Source organism: Leptonotus elevatus, chromosome 9, assembly GCF_054856555.1.
Source record: "Leptonotus elevatus isolate MCC_2025b chromosome 9, RoL_Lele_1.0, whole genome shotgun sequence".
Classification (NCBI taxonomy): Eukaryota; Metazoa; Chordata; class Actinopteri; order Syngnathiformes; family Syngnathidae; genus Leptonotus; species Leptonotus elevatus.
Window position 1 is genome coordinate 20,485,075 of NC_141247.1, and position 25,086 is coordinate 20,510,160.

General features: G+C 38.8%; 1 protein-coding gene across 1 annotated transcript; it reads right to left on the reverse strand.

Moving 5' to 3' along the window:
• Nucleotides 1–20: 20 nt before the first annotated feature.
• Nucleotides 21–24,771, reverse strand: LOC147168737 (uncharacterized). Its single transcript, XM_086084925.1, has 9 exons — nucleotides 24,717–24,771; nucleotides 18,888–19,639; nucleotides 8,754–8,906; nucleotides 3,850–3,961; nucleotides 3,322–3,465; nucleotides 3,064–3,186; nucleotides 2,835–2,996; nucleotides 2,086–2,211; nucleotides 21–1,347 (listed from the first exon to the last, which is right to left on the reverse strand). The coding sequence occupies exons 3-9, from the start codon at nucleotides 8,849–8,851 to the stop codon at nucleotides 1,129–1,131; spliced, it is 984 nt and encodes a 327-aa protein (XP_085941051.1). The 5' UTR covers nucleotides 8,852–8,906; nucleotides 18,888–19,639; nucleotides 24,717–24,771; the 3' UTR covers nucleotides 21–1,128.
• Nucleotides 24,772–25,086: the final 315 nt, after the last annotated feature.

Here is a 25,086-nt window from a genome sequence, read left to right on the forward strand (position 1 = left end):
AGTTTTTTTTGTAAAAGAACAGATAAACAAACCCTGATTATACACAAAACATGTGTATAATCAGAGTTTGTTTTTGTAAATGAAAATATATTTTTAAAATACAGGAAAAAAAAAGTATAATTTTGTTGTATTACAGTTTTTATTACAGTGTACCTCGGGTTGTTCTTGCTTGTATCATGAATGTGTTAAGCAAAGATCGGGATGTGTGTGCATTTCATGACATGAAACCATGACTGTGGATGGTATGAAAAAAAAAATACTTCTCAGCCTTGTTTGCTTGCCGTGGTTTGAAATTAATGGATATAATTAACATAACAACACAGTTTGGCATCTGTTTTTATGCCATATGGCCAGTCCAACTCAAGAGTCATTTGAAGGTTACTGAACATTTATGCTAATTTCTGTTATACGTTAGCATAAAATTAGCAGACTTTCATTAGGGGGATTTGTATGGTTGGTTTAACAGTAACCAAAAATGTTAAATTATTTTTCTTTTTGAGTTTTATTTTTAATTTTTTTAATTTTCGACACGTGATGATATATAATAACGTCCCACATCCCGTCTCGTCTCACCTCTGTTGGGTACGCACAGAACTCAGAAAACAGATAAGCTGCGATTGGTCGCTTCCTGAGCCGTGAGAAACTGCGATTTCATTTTCAGTTGACAGGCAAGTAGCAAAATGGCCACCCCCGAGATGGATACAAAACAGGTGGATTTTGCCGCTTTTGTTCATATTCCACAAGCACAATATTACTCAGAATAGCGTGTTTCGACTCGTGGGGCTGCAAAGAACATGTTAATGCAAAGAAAATGTTGGATTTAACTTCACTTAAAAAAAATAAAAATAATGGCTGCTTGTGCACAGGCCAACTACTTTTCTTGAAGACAAAAAACAACAATAATGATAGTAAAACAAAAATAATTTTGAAATAGATAATAGGTAATATTGATAATATTAACAGACATGACAGTAGCATAGACGTCTATGAGCAAATATGTGCACTACATACAGTATTTTTTTACCTTCACTATTTAACATCAAAAACATGTAACAATTATTTTCAGTATTTCATGCGGGCTTTTTGAGCCACAAAGAATCATTTCCAAGCGCCTGCTTTCCTCCTTCGTCAGTCTTGTTCCTTATTTTGGTGCTTGGGACAGAGCGGGTGGTGCTGCTTTCTGGCGTCAGTCTGTTTCCACTTGTCGCCCTCTTGTGGCTGCGACCTGTTATTGCAGCAATGCACCAGCACTGGGTCCTTTGCCGGGGCAGTTTTTTTCTGCAGCAGCCTCTGCAGCATCTGCTTGTCCGATCGCTCCCGGCGGAAGTCGTCCTCGTATACTTTGAGCTGTGACCAACGATGGGGAAAATGACCATTTTTTCTTCCAGTTTATTTCTTTGTAAATATTTTTTAAATTGAATTCAAAACAGTGAATTCATGGCAAATTTGACATTGTTGTGAAAAAATATATAATGAATGAAATGAATCTTATTTTCTTTTTTAGTGATATGTGTGTATTTGACTTCCTGGTCCTGCTGGCTCTCTGAGCGTGCGCCATAAATTCTGCATAGCAACAAGAGGCCGCATGTGACCAGCAGGATGAATTTGAGCAAATCTAATGATCTGTTACCAAGACCTCACTTAAAGGAGAATTCAACCCTCCTCCAAAAAATGATTGACCATAATACGTTCTATGCAGTTCCACTAGTCTAATTACAGTATTCTGGCTAATATCATGTTAGTGGAATATGAGTTAGGCAGCAAAATCCAGCCGTTTTTATCAATATCAGAAGGCGGCCATTTTGCCATTTGCCGTCAACTGAAGATGACATCACAGTTGCTCATGTCTCAGGTAACAACCAATCATAGCTCAGCTTCAGAAAAATGGGATTGGTCGTTGCCCGAGCCCTGAGCAACTGTGATGTCATCTTTAGTCGACAGCAAGTGGCAAAATGGCCGCCTCCTGAGATTTTGCTACAAAACTCATATTCCACAAATGTAATGTAATGTTTCGACTAGTGAGGTCACATATAACATCAGAAATGTTTAAATCGAGAGGACTGTACCCTCCATTTTGAACACTACCTGCTCTTGCAGCAGGTCCACCTGTTGGCGCATCTCCTCCCTCTTCCTTCTCAGCCTTTGGTTGTCCTGCAGCGTGTGTTTGTGGTTGTTGTGCTCCGTCTGATATTCCGCTTCATAGATTTCGGTCTACGGACACGAGGGCATCATCACTGAACTGAATCAATACCAGAGGTGGCAAATCCAGGTCCAGAAAGTATAAACCCTGCCACAGTTTGGCTTTAGCCCCGGGTGCTAGCTAGCTAGCTCCCGTGGTGTTTGTTTATCTTTTAGCTAGCTCATTTGCTAGCTCCCATGGTGCTTGTTTATCTTTTAGCTAGCTCCTTAGCTAGCTCCCATGGAGTTTGTTTATCTTTTAGCTAGCTCCCATGGTGCTTGTTTATCTTCTAGCTAGCTCCTTAGCTAGCTCCCATGTTGCTTGTTTATCTTTTAGCTAGCTCCTTAGCCAGCTCCCATGGTTCTTGTTTATCTTTTAGCTAGCTCCTTAGCTAGCTCCAATGGTGCTTGTTTACCTTTTAGGGAGCTATCTAGCTAGCATCAGGGGCTAAAGCCAAACTGTGGCAGGGTTTTTACTTTCCGGACCTGAATTTACCACCTCTGATCAATACCATTGTATGCCAATCCGGCGCAAATGAGAGAACAGAGCCTAGCAACCGCTTGGTGGTGCTTTTGTCCAGCTAATTGAAAGCTGGTTCTCCATAGCAACAGTGAGTTGAAAGCATTTGGATTCTGCGTTGAGATGAAAAGCCCACCTGACATTTCAATGCTTCTAGCTGCTCTTTTAGATCCAGCACCTCTTGATGGGAGTCGCAGTTCGGGTGTTTGGCGCGCTGCTTCACATCCAGACTGGGAGAGGACGTGCGGAAGGAGCCGGAGGATGAGAAGTCGGGGGCAGTCGCCCGCACCTCGACCTGCTGTGAGAAAAAATTCTTGTATCGGGGCTCAAGATGATCATCAGACGTAAGAGAGAGGTGAAGATACCTTTTGGACAGGCGGCTGGTGATTCGGACGATCTCGGTGCTCCAGCAGCCTGACGTATTCTTGTAGTTCTTGATTCTTTTTCAGCTCCAGCATGAGAGCCTGCTCGTAATAGTCCTTTGCGCTCTGCACAAACAGTTAACAAAAGTGGGAAAAAGTGTGAAACTAACAGAAATAGTTCAAATGAATTTTTGACGTCACTAGCCGTCAATGGCAGTGAATGAGTTAATTGGAACATTTCTCAGCTCCCGCGCGTGTTACCTGCTGGTTCTCCACTTTCAGCAGCAGTTTGCTGTTGAGCTCTTTGAGGGTGGCGTTTTCCATCTCCGAACCTTCGAGCCGGTGCTGCCAGCTCAAGGTGGTATTGCGATACATCTGGTCCCACTCCTCATTCAGTTTCATCAGCTGCAACACAAACATTTCATCACCATTAAAATCAATACCATCATCATAAATTGCCATTTCAATGTTTGCTCTGTATTTTATATATTTAATACAGACGCGATTTCATTGGAGTGAGCATCTTAAGGATTTAACCCACAACGGTGTCTTTTTTTTCTTTTTCAATTGAGCGACAACTGTATTTATGTTCTCTCGCTCTCTCTCTCTTCTTTCCTAAAAATCAGCAAGCAGCTCAAGGTTATATGATTTGTGGGAAAAGAAGACATTTCCACACCTCAGCTGCCATTTTTCACACACCACCCACATCCTCCGATTTTCACAACCGTGTCCTTTCCAACATCAGCAATACACGCGAGAGCACACAAACTCGTCACGGTCAAGTTGCACCTCTTTGTTGACTCGCCGTAGCTCCGTGTTCTTGTTGAGGAGCAGCAGCTTCTCCTGGTCAGCCGAGGTGACGCTCATACTGTCACTGACGTGCTGCTCCAGAGATGTTGACCTGTAAGACACGTAAGACAAAAGTGTTGTCTAGTGCAGGGGGTCGGCAACCTGTGGCTCTGGAGCCACATGTAAATGGCAAATGGTACTTCATTTATATAGCGCTTTTCCACCTTACAAGGCCCTCAAAGCGCTTAACAATTTATTAATACATTTTTTTACATATATATATATATATTTTTAGATAGAGTAATTCATTAATGATTACATTTAAAAAAAATTATAATTAAATATTTTTTTTAAATGTCAAAGTCCAACATTGAGAGAAACAAAGTGTAAACATTTTTTTTTAAACTAAAATAAACATTTCAAAAAAGGAAGAGGAAAAATATAAAATTAGCATAAAATATCCATGAAATTGCCAAAAATGTCAGAAAATTTATAGCAAAATAAATAAATAAATAAAAAATAAAATAAAAGGGCAATAAAATGTCCAAAAAAAGAAGAAGAGAGCCAAAAAATTACCATATGTCCATGAAATTGTCAAAAATGTCAGGAATTTGACAGAAAGGCAAAAAAGTCTAAAAATGTATAAAAATTACAACAAAAAAATTGCTTAAAATATCCAAAAAGTGACCAGAAACCGTCAAAAAAAGAAGAGGAAAAGGAACAAAATTAGCATAAAATGTCCATTAAATTGCCCAAAAAATGACACAGAACTGAACAAAAGAAAAATACAGAAAACGTTCAAAAAGTACCCATAAAATGTCCCAAAACAAAAGAAGGAATCAACCAAATTACCATAAAATGTCCACAAAATTAATAGCAAAAAAGGCAGTAAAATATCCAAAAAAAGGAGAGGCAGAAAATTACCATGTGTCCATAAAATTGCCCAAAAATGTCAGAAATTTGACAAAAAAGCAGAAGTGTCTATAAATGTATAAAAAGTATGACAATTAACAACAACAAAAAACAACTAAATATGTCCAAAAAGTGACCAGAAACCATCTAAAAAGGAGGAAAAATCAGAAAATTTGCATACAATATCCATGAAATTGCCCCAAAAAAAGATACAGATCTTAATTTAAAAAAAAAAATGCAGAAATGAAAACGGTCAAAAAGTACCCATAAAATGTCCAAAAACAAAAGAAGAAATCCACCAAATTACCATAAAATGTCCACAAAACTGCCAAAAATGACAGAAATTTGACAGTAAGACAGAAAAGTCTAAAAATGGATAAACATTTTGAGACTAACAGTTTCCTTCATCACAATGTTCAAATGTTTAGCGGCTCCAGACCGCTAAACATTTGAAGATTTTTTGGGGGTTATTTATTTGACCTAAAATGGTTCTTTTGACAGTAAAGGTTGCTGACCCCGGTCTAGTGGATCTAGCCTGTACACAAATACAGTACAGGCGATAGCAAATGAAGAAAGATATCATTTGCAGTTTTAGGATTTCCATTAATAAAAGCAAACACATGCACAAAAGAACCTTCAGGGTCCTTTCAACACCCACTCTCATAGAGTGAGTGCACTTTCGGAGAATAAAACACGAGCCATTATGTTCACCCACGCACACACATGCAAATACGTATGTGCAGTCACATTAAGCACTCAAGACAGCCAACAAATGTTTACCATCACACGCAATGGCATAATACAGTAAAACCAATATTGAAGCATTCCGGTTGACGGCAGAGTAAAAATATTAGCAGGCATTCATTTGTCTGAGCGGTCGTGCTGTGAGGTCTCGTCTGGGAGGGATGGCCTTCGGGAGGGAACGGAGACGACGCGCACAGCTCTGCATGTCGCGCCCGCGGCGTTCTCACACATGCATGCTGCAGGACTCATGAAGAGAAAGTCGAGGAAGAGCTCCAACCTCATCTCCCTTAAGGCCAAACTCCCCCGCAAAAAACATTCGCTTTCATCCGCTTACTGTACACGGCACTGCACTGCTTGTGTGAGTTGGTCTGGATTATGTTGTCAAAAAATAAAGAAGAAAAAAAAACGCCAAGATGGAATTCTATTAAATGTCAAGATGACATAATATGAGGACACAATTATTTGCACTGCCATTGACGACTATAGCCGTCAAAAATTCATGTGAACTATTTCTATTAGTTTAACTTTTTTTTCCCCATTTCATTTAATTCTTTATGAAAACCTAGATTTTTTTTAATTGTACATTTATAACAGATATACAATTTGTGATTAATCGTGAGTCAACTATTGAAGTCATGAGATTAATTACGAATACAAATTTTAATCGTCTATTTTTAATCATTTTAGTAAAATTAGGGGCGTCAGGCGATTCATTTTTTTTAAATTGTAATTAATCACATGACTTCACTAGTTAACTCACAATTAACTCATTCACTGCCATTGACGGCTAAAGACGTCAAACATTAATTTGAACTATTTCTATTAGTTTAACTTTTTCTTCCCACTTTTGTTTACAAATGTATGAAAACCTAGATTTTTTTTATTGTACATTTAGACAGATATAAAATTTGTGATTAGTCGTGAGTTAACTAGTGAAATCATGCGATTAATTACGATTACAAATTCTAATCGCCTGATGCCCCTCATTTTTAATAATCTTTTTAAAAAATATATATTTCAAAAGAAAAAAAGAAAAAAGAAAAGATTATTAAAAATCAGGCGTCAATGGCAGTGAATGAGTTAATCACAAATGTTATATCTGTTCTGAATTTACAATAAAAAAATATCTAGGTTTTCATGCTCTTGTTAGCAAAGGTGGATTTTTTTATTAAACTAATAGAAATACTTCAAATACATTTTTGACGTCTATAGTCGTCAATGGCAGCGAATGAGTTAAAGAGAACTTAGAAAGTAGTTACACCAATGTCTTCAAAGTGACAGCTAAAAGTGATAAGACTTGATGCATCACCAGTCGAAAACATTTTTTTTACATCCTTACTCCAAAAACCTGACAATCCGTCTTTGTCGTCATTTTTTTCATTACTCTGCAGATATTTAGAATATCTTACTTTTAAATTCTGTTCTAAGGATTTGACTGCCACATCCGGAATATATTTTAACGCTCATAGTTGAATTTGAGGCTTTCACTTTATACACTGCATATACTCATTAGGGTGACAGATGAACTGGAGCCAATCAAAAAAAAATACAATTAACTTTTTTAATTTTTTTTGCATACTATTCACGAGAATTACAGTAAAACAAAATGCCTGATTTTGGAATGCAAGTAGGCCAGTGCCCATATTAAACCGCCATTCTTATTAACAGTAAATATTTGTATGGAAAACTCTTATTAGGCGATGAGAGATCTGTACTTTCTCACATAACAGCAACTCTCACACGTGACTTGCTTTGACCGCTGACGATGCTTGTGGTTGGGTGGAAAGTTCCCGTTTGATCCAATCAGAGGATGACAAAGTCAGACGGCAGCATTTTCTTACTTGAATCAAATCCTCTTAAGCTCATCATAATGACTAATTTAAACTGCAACACTAGGCCACACTGCAAAAACTGAAATCTTATGTAAGATATAATTTCTTAAATTTAACCAAAATTTGCTTATTTTGATTTGACAAGGTATTTTTTACTTATTTTAAGGTACTTATTACTTGATCAAGTACAGTGAGGATTAAAGCAAGCATTTTTTTTTTACATTTTAAGATGATAACTAACCAACATCAACTGGGGTTTTAATAAGTTTTCTTATTTTAAGATTTTGCATAATCTAGTAATGGAAAAAAAAATACAAGTATGAAAAGAGACGAGTGCAATATGGTTAATTTTGTTATATTTACTATGCTCATTTTTCTTACTTTTAGTACCAGCTCAGTGGCCTAGTGGTAGAGTGCCTACTCTCAGACTTGAAGGTTGTGGGTTCAATTCCCGGCTGGGTCATGACAAAGAAAATGGGACCCGTTACCTCCCTGCTCAGGCTAAGCTATCCAAGCGTGAAAAAAATACTCATTTATTTTAGGAAAATAGTTCGATTTATTACAAGCTTGAAAAAAGTCGACATGACTTGTTCTTAGTCTGAAAATACTATTTTCAAGACCGCAGCAGTTGATATGGGCCTGGTGTTATTTTCTTATTTTTAAAAAGCTTACAGGCAAATTTAGGTAACATTTTCTGTTTTTTTGGGCAGATAATTTTGCTTATTTGAAGTGATAATTTTCTTATTTTACTATATATTTTTTTCTTAATTTTTCTACAGTCCTTTCCATATAAAGCAATCAAATAAGAACTGAGCTGTCACAACTTTCCTTCTGATATGGCACAATCTATGCTGATCTCGATCCGTCTTAATTTTGCTTTACTGACAGCTGATAAACACAATTTATTTTTTATTTTTTTTTACACAAAGTTTCCTTTCCTCCGTTGCCTTGGAAGGGCACCAAAATGCCACAGCATGCCAAGCAATATGTTAATAACGCTGTCAAGTCCTATGATAAAGCGGGTGATAACAAATCTGCCGAAGGACGACTGGCTCGGTATCGCCGTCGTTTGCGTCGCCGCGATGAGTTGACAATATTGAAAGGCAAACATGTGACCTCAAGCGGATGAACTCGACGTGAGCTCGTGGGGCGGAAAGTTCGACAACATCGCTTGAGATGATCTCATTGGAAACTCCGTGGTCGCTGTTTTGTTCCTCCTCTTCATTGGGCAACATGCCAATTTTTCTTAACTGATATGAAAAAGTCTGAAATTGTAATCAATAGGTTGATAAATTGCTAGCATTCATTCGACAAGTATAATTAACAGGCAGGATATGAGGGTAGATTGACAGGTGAAAACATCATATCTATTCAACACTGTTTTGTGCTTTACTCAAAAATATCCCGGCTACATACCGCGACGCTTCAGACGATTTTATCAGGTCAACTTCTGAGGAATCTTTGCGTTTATCAGCCGATGGTAAAGACGTCAAAGCCGGCTTCTCTCGATCCATAGCTGATCAAATCGTCATTCCCAAGAGTCAGGTTTCTCCTCTCACACGCAGCCCCCTGAGAGGGGAAAGTAGCAAAAAGCAAGTGCCGGTCATGCTGCGTCAGAAAAGTGGAAGTCGCTGGGCTCGGTCGGGGCCACGTGATTTCAAAAGTTTGAGAAGAGGAAATGAGGCTGTGAACAATGATAAGCAGTTTTGGCCTGGAAGCGTTGACGTTTGCTGTGCAAATATATTGAAAATTGCATGTGGTCATAAGCACACTTGCTCAAATGTTGCCTGGGAAACTCCAGCCAATGAAGGTTTGTTGTTTTGTATCGGGAGAGGAAGAAGCTGAATAGACGCGCTTCTCACCGCAAGACAAAAAAAGTGGAACAACAATAACTCATACTGAACATATGCACATATTAACTCATTCACTGCCATTGACGGCTTAAAATGTCAAAAATTCATTTGAACTATTTATATAATTTTTTTCCCTTTTTTGTTAACAAGAGTATGAAAAGCAAGATTTTTTATTTTATTGTACATTTAGAACAGATATGAAATTTGTGATTAATCGTGAGTTAACTAGTGAAGTCATGCGATTAATTACGATTTCAATTTTAATCACCTGACGCCCCAAATTTTTAATAATCTTTTCTTTTTTCTTCTTTTTTTTTTAAATTCATTCACTGCCATTGATGGCTATAAACGTCGAAAATTCATTTGAACTATTTCTATAAGTTTAACATTCGCCCCCCCTTTTGTTAACAAGAGTATGAAAAACTAGAAATTTTTTTCATTGTACATTTAGAACAGATTAATCGTGAGTTAACTAGTGAAGTCATACGATTAATTACAATAAAAAAATGTATTGCCTGTCACCCCTAATTTTTTATAATCTTTTTTTAAATGAATTTAAGGCAGTGAATGAGTTAATACTGTATATAGCAAAAAGCTAGTTACTGTCTTTTTTTCTTTCTTTCTTTCTTTTGCCTTTATACAAGATCACAATGGATTAAAACACCACAAGATGATGACAATATGGAGACTTTAAATATGATGACTGTAACTGAACATATATGGTAAGTACAGTTTTTGTTGTGCGCAAATGAAAGTAAAGGTCGGCTTTACATGACAGTAAACATGATACAGACGTTTGGCTCCGATGGTACAATTCGGAAACAGCGTGAAAAGAAAAGTAGCCCCAAGAAATGCAACTGGAGATTTATCAGTTTGATAATGATCTATGCGAAGCTGAAGTGGAACAGTAAATAAAAAAACAGTCAATCAACATTTTAGCTGGAAATGAAAGAAATGAATGCAAGTCTTTAAAGATAATTAAAATGTATTTTATGGATGCTTTGTTTTTTTTATGCCGTTTAGACTTGAGGCTATATAGGCTGAGGGTACTTTATTTTGTGATAAAATGCCACCACAAAAGAAATAAAAAAAATAGCTTCTGCCGCATCTGGTGGGTGTGAGACAAATCTAAATATTTTTGCTGTTTTTTTAGGGCAAACTATGGCCTGGGGGCCACATGCGGTCTGCTTTGCGCTGTAATCCGGCCCACCCAGTTTTAAAACGATCATGAGTCTTGCCTGCATTATGTTGCATTTATTTTGAATTTGTTTCCCTAACATTTTTTGTGTGTAATTCTAATTAATTAATTCAAATGTATTTATGTTTCTCATTGATTTAGTTAACTAACTCATTGTAAATAACAGGTTAACTCCCTAAATTTTTGGTGTGGCGTGCAAACAAGAAATTGAGACACTTGCACTTTAGGATGACAGCTAACGTCACAACAAGCTGCAGTTCAGGAACATTTCTCCCAAAAAACTATTCACTCCCAGCCATTTTCACTGAAGCAACCACCTTCGCTCCCGGCAGTTTTACTGGATTTTGACTGATTTTGTAAGGCCCACAGAATATTATGTTCTATTGCTATAAAAACATGGAACCTACCAAAACAAAGATTAGTCTCTTCTTACATCAGTAAAAAAAAAGTATTTTTCTACTTGTTTCAGTTTTGCAGCAATTAGCATTAGAATATAGCTAAGTTTCTGCATTATTCACAAATTTGTTTAAAACTGTGGGGAAAACAGCTTTTTGCAACATAGCCCTGGTTGATCTCTTATATTTTGCTGCCACCTGCTGGCCGTTTTTGTAATAACTACCGAATAACTAATTACTTCAACCGTTCTCTCCAGTTCAGAGGCTGCAAAATCAAACAGAACCCAAACTAAACCTGATCCATGACAAAATGAAAAATAAAAAAAACTAACCAAGACCTAACCCAAACCATGACAAGTGTCTGTCCAGCATCTGGAATTGATGAGACAATAGTAGACTATACATAGTGTTGAACTTTTCTCCATGTTGTCTCAAGAACTGGTGAGAATCTGTTGTGGCGCATGGTAATGCGAGACCTGGCTGTAACTGATGATAACGGTGTCATCCATATATTCATGACAAATAATGAAAGGGTCAGACTGATTGTATTCACCAGCGTCCTCGCTGCGGCAGGTTAATTAGAAAATCAAATTCTCATCCAAAGGGCAATCAAGTAAATTCAAAGATTTGTATTAATAATTTTTCCCTCATCATTATTGCTGAGCTGTCTTTTATCAGCACAAGCTGAATTAATTTGCCAACCTTACTTGTGTCTTGTTCGCCTTTGCCAGAGTCCGACAGATTCAAGGCAACTTGTGTGCTAAGGAGCGGGCCGAAAAATAAGAAAAAATGAATGATTATTCAGTGAGTTTTTCAGTACGACGGGAGTTGATCAAATAGAGAAAAACGATTATTAAAGGAATTGCTTTTAAACTGATCGGTAATAACTGTAAAAAAAAAACTAATAATGTTTTACAGAAATATTTTAAAATATAAACAGTTGAGATAAACAATAAGCAATTGTTTTTAATTTGACTAGTAAAAACTGTAAGACAGTACAGAAATATTTTAAAAAGTGAATGCCGATGAAAATGGATGTCCTTTGTGTGTACATTCTCTGAGAATACCACTGCTTGTGTTTTCTTCTCACTCAAATAAGACGGAACGCGAAAAGTTTAGCCATCTAGCTTCGACGAAGCTACATAGTTGGAACATGTTAACACCAAGCTAGCAACCGATGCTAATTAGCTGTTTTGGTTGCTAAACGTACGACAAACGTTTGCCTAGCGAACTTTTAGCAACCTTGAACGAACCCCGACGTGAAATGAACATTCGCTAGCTTTGCAAATGTTCCCTCAGTGGGGATACGGGCTTTAGTATCGCCATTTTCAAAAGGTCTCAGCTTCAAAATTCTAAACTGAGAGCAGTTTACATACAAAGACTGAGATAAAAAATAGCTTGCTTGGGATGCCGCAATTACTCCACCTCACCATGGTCCTATCTATTGAATTAAAGATACATAAATACACAAATTATATATATATATATTAAAAATATTATTTTTATTAAGTTTTTTTTTTTTTTGGTCTTATTCAAGATGACTCAGCTAAGTGATGGGGCAACCTATAACACTGTAAATAAATATGTCACCTACTGATTTAAAGCACTAAAAGCATTTTTATTTTCGACTTCTCCTTCAAGCATCCAATACTCCACCACGAGACAGGAGCAGGGGAGGCAACAATATGCATCGGTGCTGTCCGCTAGCTGTGACGGACGCGCTCGGGTAAACCCGTTCAAGTGTCCCTTTCCATTTATCTTGGACGCCAGTCAGAGTATTGCTGTGCCAAGCAGAGGCCTTGCTGGGCGGCCCCACAATAGCACTGCGGTGCCTTTATTGACCCAAGACTCCGTCACAGTCAAGGACAAATGGCCTGCTGCTTACGAGGGGGATTAAGAAGGAGCGTAACGCAGGAGGTGGATAGTTCATTTATTTGCTTGAACTTCAGCAACGGCTAAAAAGGACATTTAAGTCAGGGTTTGATGCTTTCACACTGGGACAAATAAGGACTGAATGCAGCCAGTTGAATCGCATTTATTTTGTTTTTGGAGCCGGTAGTTTGTTTGAGCAGCTCATCCAGAGTCAGTGATTGAAGGTGACGGCGAGCTGTTACAGAGGCTGACGGAGGGCAACAGCATCTATTCAAACATGTCAGCCGTGTCCGACTTGGACAATTTCCGTCAAACCTCAACAAGACGTTGATACTACTCCATCTCAACGAAGTCGCTTAAATATTCCTTTGCGTGGCATCATTTTAAAATGCACTTATTGATGATTTGCATGCAACAGAGTCGAACGAAAAGCAATTACAGATAGAGGTGATTCATAAATGATGTATGGCCGCTCCAAGGATAAGACCATGTGAATTTCGCCAAAACATGCAATCTTCGTCTGCTATAGTTCTTAATATACTGTATGTATTTTGCATTACACTATGCATGTGGGTTTCAATGGTAAAGATGTAAGAGCACGCACGCAAGCCCTTGTTTAAGTACGGCTGAGGTAAGTTACAGAGGAGACCATTTTTGCTGGTCTAAGTCATTCATTCTGATTTAGTAGTGACAGAGTTATTATACTGCTTGTAGAGCACAGCAATATGGCCGAAAACTGTAAAATCGGTACAAATTGATTCCTTTCAACATAGCCTTATGTATCGTTATATAAACTTAATTGTAAACATTTGAATGAAAGTATTTCTGGATGGGTAATAAGCTCTAAAATTTAAAATGAAAACAGATGTAGCTTTGAGAACATTTTGCAGATCTCAAAACTCAACATCTAAATTCAGCATGGTGCAAAACAGAGCAAAAATAAACAAAAGAGCTGATATTAATATTTAGTATGTTTTTTGGGTCAGTCACTTTCAGAGCGACCATGCTAGGATAGCGTAGCCGTGATCGCTAGCAAGCTCGCAGGAGCAAGTTAGCTTAGCGCCTAGCATATCCCAGTAGTTTTTGATCATCAGAAAAAGCAGGGAGGACGGGAGACTCTTTAACATGGACGTAACCTTTTGTTTTGCTATCAAGGGTATTGAATAAATGCTTAAATGTAATAAAAAATGCCCAGCAATGACAGCAGCAACAACAAAAGCAGCTACAGTGCACTGCGGATGTATTAACCACTTTATCTTTGGGTTTAAGGTAAGCTGTTCACAACATTTGCTATTAGTTTGGTCCCTCACAACACAAATACACACTTTTCTCCACAGTAAGAACTTTTAACTTTTAATGAAAAAGACCCCCCCCCCCCCCAAAGTGTAGATTGCCTTGCAATAGAATACATTTAATCAGATCGATTTTAATCTGCAGCTAGGCAACATATAACATCTAATTTATCTGGAACTCTGTGGTTACATGTTATTCTCTCATTGTTCCTTTTCCCCTTCCAGCCGCCATTTCTCAATCAGATAAACAAATGATCAAAACAGGCTCGTCTGCTATTTATTTGTGACTCATACGTACTAGCTGAAGACTTAAGAAGAAACAAAAACATGGAGCACAATGTTGTCCGTGTATGTTTTTCTCGAAAGAACAAAAGGGAATAAGCCAGAAAGTAGGCCTGTATATTGCACCAAGGGTATGTTTCATAAATATTGTTGGGGCAAAAGGGTGTTTAGGAGTGACAGCAGCATTTCTTTTCAATAACACACAAGGCTGACTTCAACATTTTTCATTTTTCTGCACTCTCACTTTCGAGCTTGTTGAAAGACTGTGAGTGAATGAATGAAAGAATGCAAACCGACTTGAGGATTTTAACACCAAATCAAAGCCTTCCTTCCGTTCAATCAATCAATCAATCAATCAATACTATTTATAGAGCGCTTTTCATAAAAAGATTGTAACTCAAAATCTTTTACAGATTAAAATAACACTGGGCCTAAGATCGAACCCTGGGGCACACCACATGTGATTTTATGCACTCTCGAGCAGCAGATATCCAAAGTTACCATAAAAGGCCTGTCTGTGAGGTGGGATTCCAACCATTTGTGAACAGCATCTGAGAGGTCATTGTGTTTTAGAGAACTTAAAAGAATATTGTGGCGTTCAGATCTAGTAGCTTTCCAGGTGCGTATGAGCTATGTGGAAAACCGATATGAGATGGCATAATCAGGAAGTGCCTTCTGCTGCTGTCGCTCGACACATTCAGAAAATCTGCAGATGCTTGGTTGTAGAGCGGAGTTATTCCAAATTTGTGCCCTCTGACCTCTGCCACATACGCACAGCTTTCACAACGTTGGATATTTCTCTTTTTGGTCAATTTTCTGTAAACTCCAAAAGCAATGGTTGATTGGTCCTGGAGATCTCATAGTCCTTTGGAATAGAAGTTCCTGAAACATGCAACTGGAACCAACTAGCTTGCTGGGTTCAAAGTCACATAAATCTCCTTTCCGTCCTCATTTAATACTGCACTCAATACTTGAGTTAAAGGACTCGAACATGCCAAAAGGCTTATTTGTGCCAATAAGCAGCCGCTGTACCAAATAAAGTGGATATTTATGGAGTGCATTTTTGTCACTCCAACATCGCACATCTATTTCATTACAATGTTTCCGTGCAGCAAATCCTCTTAACCTTACGCCAGTTTAGTTCCAAAATGAATAAGTGAGCCATAGAGAGCAGTATGTGGCCATAACAATACAGAGAACACAACAAATTGTTTTTGTAATGCTGAAGCTTGCATTGTGGAGACGCTGGACTTGAGCGATGCTAACTCGAAGAGCAGTAGCTTGTTTAGAGATGTAAACATTGTGTAGGGATGCCCGGTGGGTTTGTAGACAAAAGACCACTTTGCGTTCAACTGAAATCGAGAGGGAAAGGAGTTCCTAAACTGATTGACACAAAGTGTGCTTAACTCATTTGCTCCCAAAAACGTATGAATACATGCTAATTTAAATGTTTTAAGCGTCCCAAAGACATATTTATACGTTGTTAAATTATATATTTTTTTATGCTAGAGCATCGAGAAGACTTTGAGGCAGCCTCTGAACTGCAGAAAATGGGTGAAGCAATGGTAGCGATTACAAAAACGGCCAGCAGGTGGCAGCAGAGTGTAAGAAATCAACCAGGGCCATGTTGCAAACAAGCTAATTTATCCACAGTTCTAAACAGATTTGTGAATAAGGATGAAACCTAGCTATATTCTAATGATAATTGCTGCAAAACGGAAACAGATGGAAACATACTCCCCCCCCCCTGATGATGGTAGGTTCCATGTTTTTATAGCAATAGAACACAATATTCTGTGGGCCTTGCAAAATCAGTCAAAATCCAGTAAAACAGCCGGGAGCGAAGGGGGTTGCTTCAGTCAAAATGGCTGGGAGTTAAGTACTCGCTCACGACCGTTCTATTGTGAACGTCCTCCAGTTTCTTCATACTGTGAAATCTTTATCGTCAACCGGAATTGCCTCAAAACAGTTACAAATATGAGAATTTAGGCTGTCAACGGACACCAGTGCGTGTGATAATAGTCCTAACATTCCGCTACTTCATAGTTTGTGATAATTGAAAAAACTGTTTCATTGGCGCGCCAATTGAACGGCAATGAAGCAGGAATGTCCATCGTTCATGGTCATAAGGATCGGTTTTAGTTGATATTGATTGAACTTCTTTCTCACAATAAAATTAAACCGTGTTTATTGAGCCGCTGCTTTTCTCACTCAAATCTCCCCAATTGCTAAACTTCCAATTAAGCTGCCCAGTGTAAACAACTGTAGTGAGATCATCCGGCCAGATATTTGCAGACAAAAATGGTCATTTAGTTGTTGTTTTTTTATTCTCCGTGGCCTTCACAAGGGAGTCAGTCAGTTCAGATAATTATTCCCTGAGACTAATTGCTGCTTTGGTCCTATTGTAGTTTAGGGGCATTATTTCTTCAGGGTGTCAACAGCCGAATGTGTGTTTACCCGCTTTTCCATTTACTCTCAAGCCAATACTGGTATTTGTGTGGTGAACTGGGAAAAAATAAATGAAGTAACGCCAGCTTCTAAATATGAAATCTCTCGATCATTAGCTGCATTTGATTGGACAGAAAAGCACATAATCATCGCAGTCAAGTCCGAGAGATGTCGATTCTGTTGCATCATCTCGTCTTGAAGAGACAGAGAGAGGGGATGGGGAAAAGCCCGAAAATGATTCATGCATTAATAGATGCTAAGTTGCGTGAGGTCATCTCGTAAACATTCAAATAGGAGTTTATTAGTAGTGACGTTGTTAGAGGAAAAGAATAAAAACAAATATGATGTAAGAGATAGAAAATGGTCATGAACGGTCACGAAATAGCGTTTTGTTTTGTTTTTGGATAGTCTGGTGTTACTGCTCTATGATAACATCACCTATCAGCTTTGTGACACATAGATGGGCTACCGCAGGGTGGGGTCATCCCGGTGACAGGTCGCTCAATGTGTTTAATCAAGCAAAGGCACACAATAGGGAAAGGGACTGTATAGGAAGTGCTGATGCATTGATTTATCTGACTTGCAGCCATAACAAACATGAGCTCGCCTGATCCCGACCACTTGAAGACCAACTCTCCCAGAAAGAGGCCAGGAGGGACCTTGGTCCTTTTTGCTGTTTGAATGATTTATGTTTCATCCTGCTGATGACTAACTTTTCTTTCATTCAAACAAAACAAACCTTGGAATAAAATAACCTTCGCTCATATAGCCAGTGCCGCAGCATAATATCGTGTATTATCCGTCCTGAGGTTCATTTATGTGGCAAAAGCTTATTTGAAAAGCTTCAGACAACAACTCTGTAAAAAAAAAGAAAAAAAAAAAAGAAGAAAAAGTAATGTACTGGAAGATCAATAGTTTCTTCAAGCATTGGTCACAATTCAATTGAAATGGACCGGTTGATCAGCTTCTCAAATAGAAAAAGGGATTGCTTTCAAAGTCCAACAGGCAGGCTCTGCTGCACAACACGGTCTTCAAAAAGTTCATATTCCGGCTGTAGGACAGACCGTAAATATCCCTTCATCTGCCAATATCCATTCAGCTTGGGAAGCTCTTCACGAAATCATAAAGATGAGGTATTAGCGTCTCAGTACTCCAGCTCTCCTTCACTTCCTCTGTGTCCTGACATTGTCGTAAAAGTGAGCAATATAACGTGGCAGTGTCTTTCACGGGACAGTAACTTTTCCAAGAGTGGCTTTCTTTGACCAGCGAATGGAAATTTCTGAAGTGGACGCGTACATTACTATAGAGCAGAGGTGGGCCGGAGTCCTGCAGGTTTTGGAGGTTTCCCACTTCCAACACAAGCTGATTCCAATCAACAGGATCGTTATCAGGCTTATGCAGATCATATATCAGCTGTGTTGGAGAAGGGCAACATGCAAAACCTGCAGGACTCCGGACCTCGATGCCTACCTGTGGTATAGAGGATGGGATGAAACAATGGTGATCTGATTAATGGGTTGCATCATAGAATGGAGCTTAGAGGACGGGACACTGGGTAACCGATTACTTCGATGTTTGCATAAGATACACTAGTTTCAAGATCAAACTGGACATCATAAAATGTATTAACAGTAAATTTGAAAGAAGAAACGAAAAAGGAAGTACTGTAATTTATCACAACCTATGCTGTGATCCTGCTTTTTAAGCCTACAGAAAGCGACAGCTGTAGGATCTTTGGGCATGACTCTCGATGTACATAATATGAGATGATAAAATTGGTTAGTTTTGTTTACTGTAAACATTTGGGTAACCTTTTAGACTGTGCAACATTTCTGTGTTATTCATTGTTTTTCCTTTCTGTAAATATATTATATGTGTAAATGTGTTCATATTATTTTAAAAGTGTGTATAAAGAAATTTTTGAGGTGGAAAATGTTGGATTGTGGGAAAACGGTGAAAGTTAGGAATGCGAAAAGTAAAAGCCCGCGAGCCATGAGTTTTTGGAACATGTTGAAGTTGGAATGGTTTGAACCGGTTGAGAATTGTAGAAGTAGTTGAAGGACAAAAAAAACGGCTGAATAAAAATAGGTAGAATAGTGAACGCAGAGCTGTTTGGGAATCTAAACCTGATAAAGAGGGAATAACTGTCCAGTATTTCATTTCCAAATGGGTGACAAATGACAGTGGTTGGAACTTGGAAATAATTTTACCTTAGGAGAATTTATTCCACTTAAAGTGCTGTCTCATTCTTTGTAGCAATGGCTGGCTTGCTCCTGGTTTCCTTGAACGTCCTCTCGTCCATCTGCTGCGTTCTGCCTTTCCCAAAAAGGGTGTAGATGGAGTCACTGATGCAACCTGCCAGGTTTCCTAATTCGTCTTATTGCCCCTCGACCCGGGCCAGAAACATTAGCTCACCACAGGTCCTAATTGGGACATGTCTAATAACTGAGGTCCCCAGGGTGTGCTCTAATGAATAGAGAATATCATTAATGCCACTGTGACGGATATCGGCTTGCAGTTCTCCAGCATTTCACTTCCTCCAACTCTCTCTCTCTCTCCCTCATGGTCCAACAGTTGTTATCCACCAACTCAAATCACTTTTTAACAATTGATTGGTTTTGTCTGTTCGGTCCATCTGTTTTCCCACTCTATTTGTTACATTATTTACAGTGTTTGTTTAGAAATAAAGAGGGTGGGTGGCTGGGCCTGCGTCAGCGTCAACAGGTGAGGGGAACAAAAGATGAACGAGCGAACAGCTGCTGTGCTTCATGGTGAGGGCACCTCGAGGCATCTATCTCTCGCTGTCTGCCACGCTGTCACGGCTCACACGGGGAAACGTCGATGGATTCACCCCGGATCTTAACCTCTCCCCGTCTCCATCTGTTTGCTTGTATGCTGCTAAATGCCCTTCAAAAAGGGGAGATAAACTGGTAGCATGCGGCGCCATCTGCAACAGAAGGACCTGGGAAGATGTTTTGCAGACAAAACATTAACTCTTCAACTCTGTGTTGTTGGTTTTTTTGCAGCATATATTGCACTGTAGGTCCAGTTGCACGCGATGCTCGTGTTTTTACAGTTATGCCGGACTATATGTATAGCTCAACATGCAGAAAGGTTGGGGTACAGGTTTTCCGTTTTAGTTTAAAATAACTTACTTTAAACCTCCAGGATACCTTGCCGCACACGGGACGATGGCAGAATCCAGGGTGTTTTTTCGCTTTTTTAAATACATCATGTCGTGTCTGTCGCACTAGCTAGCTAACCCAAGGGGGAGGGAGAGAGATTAATTTCTCCAATCCAGCAAGTTTGCAAAATCCCTTCATGCTAGGACGGCATCAGAGGCCAACAGTGAAATACACTGCTTGTTATTGTGATTTTTATTCTCCACAATATTTTGCCGTAAAACAAACTTCTGATTTACACCGTTCAAATTTAAACCATTGACGGCTATAGACGTCAAAAATTCATTTGAACTATTTCTATTAGTTTCACATTTTTTTGAGTGTGACGACCTAGAATTTTTTTTTATTGTACATTTAGAACGGATATAAAATTTGTGATTAATCGTGAGGTAACTATTGTAGTCATGCGATTAATTACAATTAAAAAATGTAATCGTCTGACGCCCCTAATTTTTAATAGGGGCATCGGGAGATTCATTTTTTTAAATTGTAATTAATCACATGACTTCACTAGTTAACTCAAGATTAATCACACATTTTATATCTGTTCTAAATGTACAATACATTTTTTCCCTAGGTTTTCATACTCTTGTTAACAGAAGTGGGGAAAAAAATGTGAAACTAATAGAAATAGTTCAAATGAATTTTGGACGTCTATAGCCGTCAATGGCAGTGAATGAGTTCATATCAACTTTTCCCCATTAATTTTCAATGGGTTCAAACCCCGCTTGGACAACTCTTTAGTACAAATGCAATATTGAATACTAATCATTGTCAAATTATTTCACTATTAATACTTTGTAATTTTCACATAATTTATCTTTCAATTTACTTACTAGAATTCAGCTTAGCATTCAGCTATTAGCATAAAATTTTCAGCATTCCCACGCAATTTCAGCAGAAATTGCACTTAGTCTAGTTTAAATAGATATTTGCTCCATCTTTCATGATCAGCCGAAAAATCTTGATCGTGAAAAGCCAAGTAAAATTTGATTCGGCATTTGTTTTTAATGGTTACTTCACATCTATATTTGTATCTATATATACTGTAGCTCTAATAAAGATGGGCAGTAATGAAAATGGATGAAGGATGGAGGTTTGTGGCATTCAGGATAAAGTATGCATTGACGTTTATATTTCTGGACGGGTGCTTGCGTGATTACGTTAGCAAGATAACCAAATGTGACTGGCAGAGGGTGGGATCAGCCGTGGCAAGCTCTAACAAGGGAGGATTCTTGAGTGGAATGACAATGAATGTGAGCGTAAGAAAATGAGTCGGAAAAGACAATCGGGGAGAAGCACAAATCGGAGCTAAAGTGGGGCCGGGCCGCGTGAAATAACGCGTTGACGCCACCCCTGCTGACGACCACACGCAGGAGCCAAATGACCTTCAAGTCCTCCTGCGTTTTCTTGTGCATCTTTGCAAGCGTGTGCTTGGTGTGTTTACCGTCAGGGCTCATGCTGTGCCACCGCTTCACATTGACTGACAGCTCATCAATAAACATTGCACCTTGCATATCTGGCAGGCAGACAACAAGTGAAGCCCTGTTAAGGGTCTCGGCGTTGGCATGGTTATGGCTTCTAGATGATGTATTCTACGGGGGGGGAAATATAATCCAAAAAGTTGAGTTATATGAGCTATCACTAAACATTTGACATCAAGGCAAACAATACTGCAGTGCCCTGACCTTGGCTGTAATAAGAAGCAGCACGCACATACTGCTTTATGCGTTGGTCACCAGCATAGACAATTTAAATGTCAACCAGGCCCGAGGGGGAAGAAGCAGTGGTACCTTCACTATATCAGATTGGAAGACATCCAAAATGTCTGACATTCACCCTCACTGGTGCCTTTGCTGCTGCACACTCACGCACGCTTGATGTTGACCCCCCTGCTTTTTGTCCTCCAGCAAGTCTAGTCAGCGTGACTTCTGAAAAACACAGCCTGTGTGGAGGGGGGTGGGGGTGGGGGTGGGGGTGGGGGTGGGGGTGGGGGGGCACAAGGTTGACCCGAGCTGGCCTTGGTCAAGGCTTGTCAAACATCACCGTCGAAATGTTCTCCGCTGTTGTGTTTTGTGAACTTCTTATGTGGTTTCGGCTGGTAGAGTCAAACTGAAGGCACACGGGCGCAGGCACGCAAGCGTTTGCCACTGCAGGGGAAACGTAGCACATGGTGACGTAAGAGTAACACCACATTGATTCAACGGCATGTAATCCGTTCAGTTGTCTCAAACACCAAAGTGCAGGTGCAAGTAACATGTTTGACTTGATCTATTTATTTATTTATTTTCATTTCAACCTTAAACATTTCTTGACAATGATATGGTATATATGACCTCACTAGTCTAAACATGACATTCTGATTAATATTACATTTTTAGAATATGAGTTATGCAGCAAAATCAAGGCGTTTTTATCCATCTCAGGGGGCGGCCATTTTGCCACTTGCTGTCGACTGAAGATGACATCACAGTTGCTCCGGGCTCAGGCAGCAACCAATCACAGCACACCTGTTTTTTTTTTTTTTTTTAAAGCTCAGCTGTGATTGGTTGTTCCCTGAGACATGAGCAACAATGATGTCATTTTCACTCGACAGATAGCATGTAAATAGCATTAGGGAACGCAATTGCTCAGTTAGGTCTGAGCGCTGTTTGTACCAAATTTTTGGGTGCGGAATCCAAAACTGATCTCAGTTTTTCTCTATCTGGTCAAGTTTTTGAGCTATAGGATTTCATCTCTCTTAAAAAAAAAAAAAAGAAATAAATGTGTATTTATGTAAATAAAACAGTAAGATGGAAGAGTTGCAACCTTGGAAAAAAAAGCTAAATAGAACTGCTGCTACTCTTACTTACAACAGTCTTACTACAGCTCATCAGTGGAATTTTGCTTAGCTGGAGGATAAGCTGTGGAGAGGAAAAAAAACTTTACATGCTAGGAAAAAATAAACACAATTTTGGAATCAGCATGCCAATTTTAGTTTTAATCAGCGTAAGAATATAAAACACTTCTCACTGAACTGGATAGGAGAAATAGCCCAGGGGAGATTTTGTTTGATGGTTTTGTCAAAATGAATAATGAAGTTCTCTTAAAGTCGCAGTTATGAGAACATTCTTTGACAAAAAGCTCACCATATCCAATTCACACTTACTAATCAATCAATTTATTACAACTTACTTCATTTGTTCTCAGCTGGCGAGTTATCACCAGCGTTAAATAAAATAAACATTGTGCGTCGTAAAGATGTCCAAATACACGCGTCTGCTAAACTCGCAGTGCGTTGCAGCATTTCGGGGGGGGGGGGGGAACAAAAAACAATTCCGACATTCCCATGGAGGCATCATCTAAATGATATTCAATATGCGGTTCATTTGCAAACCAAATGATGTGGCACGATTCCAGCTGGGTCGCAATTGCTGTCAAGTGAGTGGGGAGGATCCACAACACTGCAACCTAATCATATGGAATAGCCTGTCACGGATCATGGAGTACAAATAATTGTTTTTCTGTATGGATAGGACCGGAGTCAATTAAGTCGGATTAAATAGTAACAGGTATGGTCGGACCCAGCGCTTGATATGATGTCTACATTATGGATGATTAGAAAGATGCGAGGTTGGGGGCATTTTGCTCAGGGGTGGCCAATATGTGGCTTGATTTTCACTTACTAAGTCAAGCAGCGGGCGGGAGTTAAATCAGCCTCGATGCCTTGATTATCAATCAAGAGCTTCGCTGTCTGTTATGATTCTCACAAACGCATGGTCATGCTAATATGGAAAAGGTTGAACTGAGGAAACGGCACTTTCTAGTGTGTTGAAGACCTTTCACCTTGAATCCAAAAGGTTTGAAATTAAGAGTTAGATTGTTGTTATTGTTCATGATGGAGTATTGCTAAAAATGAAATGTTACCGGTTTAATGTTGTATTTTTTGGGGAATGTACAATCCATAGGGCAGTTTACAATTATGCCCAAACTACTATTTTTAGAACAGCGCATGGGCGTGGCCGGTTGATTTTCGGACAAGAAACACTGGCAGGGGACCGAGGGAGTGTATTGGTACGAGGCAAAACTATTTCACCATTAATATACTTAACAGATGTATTATGGTTACCACAAACCTCTGTTGCTTTGGTGTCCACGGAAGCCACTGCTGCTTAGAAAGGAAAATTAATTTGTTCAATTTGCAAATTGAACCATGTAGAAATTTCACGGCTGGGACGTCGTTCTCTTCCAAAACGATGTGTGTCCTTACTCATGCATATTAATGAGGAAAAATGTGACGTCATTTGAGATCAACCCTATTAAAACATAAGAGAGGTCATCAATTTAGCTGTGAACACAATTGGAATGTTAGGAATGAATCTGTGTCTGAAACCTTCCATCAGATCAACCGGGACATTTTTTAGATTGCGAAAAAATAAAAATGATATGTATCGTTAAGCTTTTCGGAGAAACGATCAATCCAACAACTGACTGAGTAATTGATTTAGACATGAAAAGAAATCATTTCTTTTGAGATCAACTACAGCCTTCACTGTTCTACCAGCACTTTCCTCAAGCAGGTAAGATGATTGACAGCAGCTTATGTGAGCAGTTGTGGTGTAATTACGTGTGAATTCAGGGAGGTCATGACAACTGTTACTTGATCACAATTCTCGCTGTGTTAACATAGGTCGAGTTGACTGTCGACGGGACACAGTGAAGGCCAATGGCACAAAAAAAAAAAAAACATCCCCTCGCTCTCTTTCCTTGGTGGCTGAATTCAATAAACCTTAGACAAGAGTAATAATATCCTTCTTGAGTCACTCATTTTATGCAAAAAATTGGCTTAGACGTAATATTTATTTGCAAATATCTTACCGCGTGATCCATTGACATCAAACTTTTGAAATCCTGGTTGAATGGCCGGCTGGTACTGAAATAAAAAATAAATAAATACGATTGCTAAAACAATGCAATAAATGCTGACAATTTTGTCTTGCGCTGATATCTGATAAGACAATGAAACATCAGAGAACCATTAGAAAGAAACGATTTCCTGCCCTATGGGATGCCTTCAAACTGCTGCAGAGCTGCACGCTACTTATAAATCATTGTCAACACTCAACATGATGCTGGATTAGATAAACAAACACTGTGGGTGGAACTCTGGAAATATTTTTATTCATATGTAAAAGGAAAAATTAAGCTAATAAGAATCAAGGTTTTACCCTTAAGATATGCTTAAGAG

Bases quoted from the DNA above. Each gene is read 5' to 3' on its own strand.
- LOC147168737 (XM_086084925.1), bottom strand. From the start codon at position 8,851: ATGGATCGAGAGAAGCCGGCTTTGACGTCTTTACCATCGGCTGATAAA. The intron at 3,962-8,753 runs GTATGTAGCCGG...CGTGTCTTACAG, and splicing joins AAATCGTCTGAAGCGTCGCG to GTCAACATCTCTGGAGCAGC. The intron at 2,212-2,834 runs GTGGGCTTTTCA...TCGTGTCCGTAG, and splicing joins TAGAAGCATTGAAATGTCAG to ACCGAAATCTATGAAGCGGA.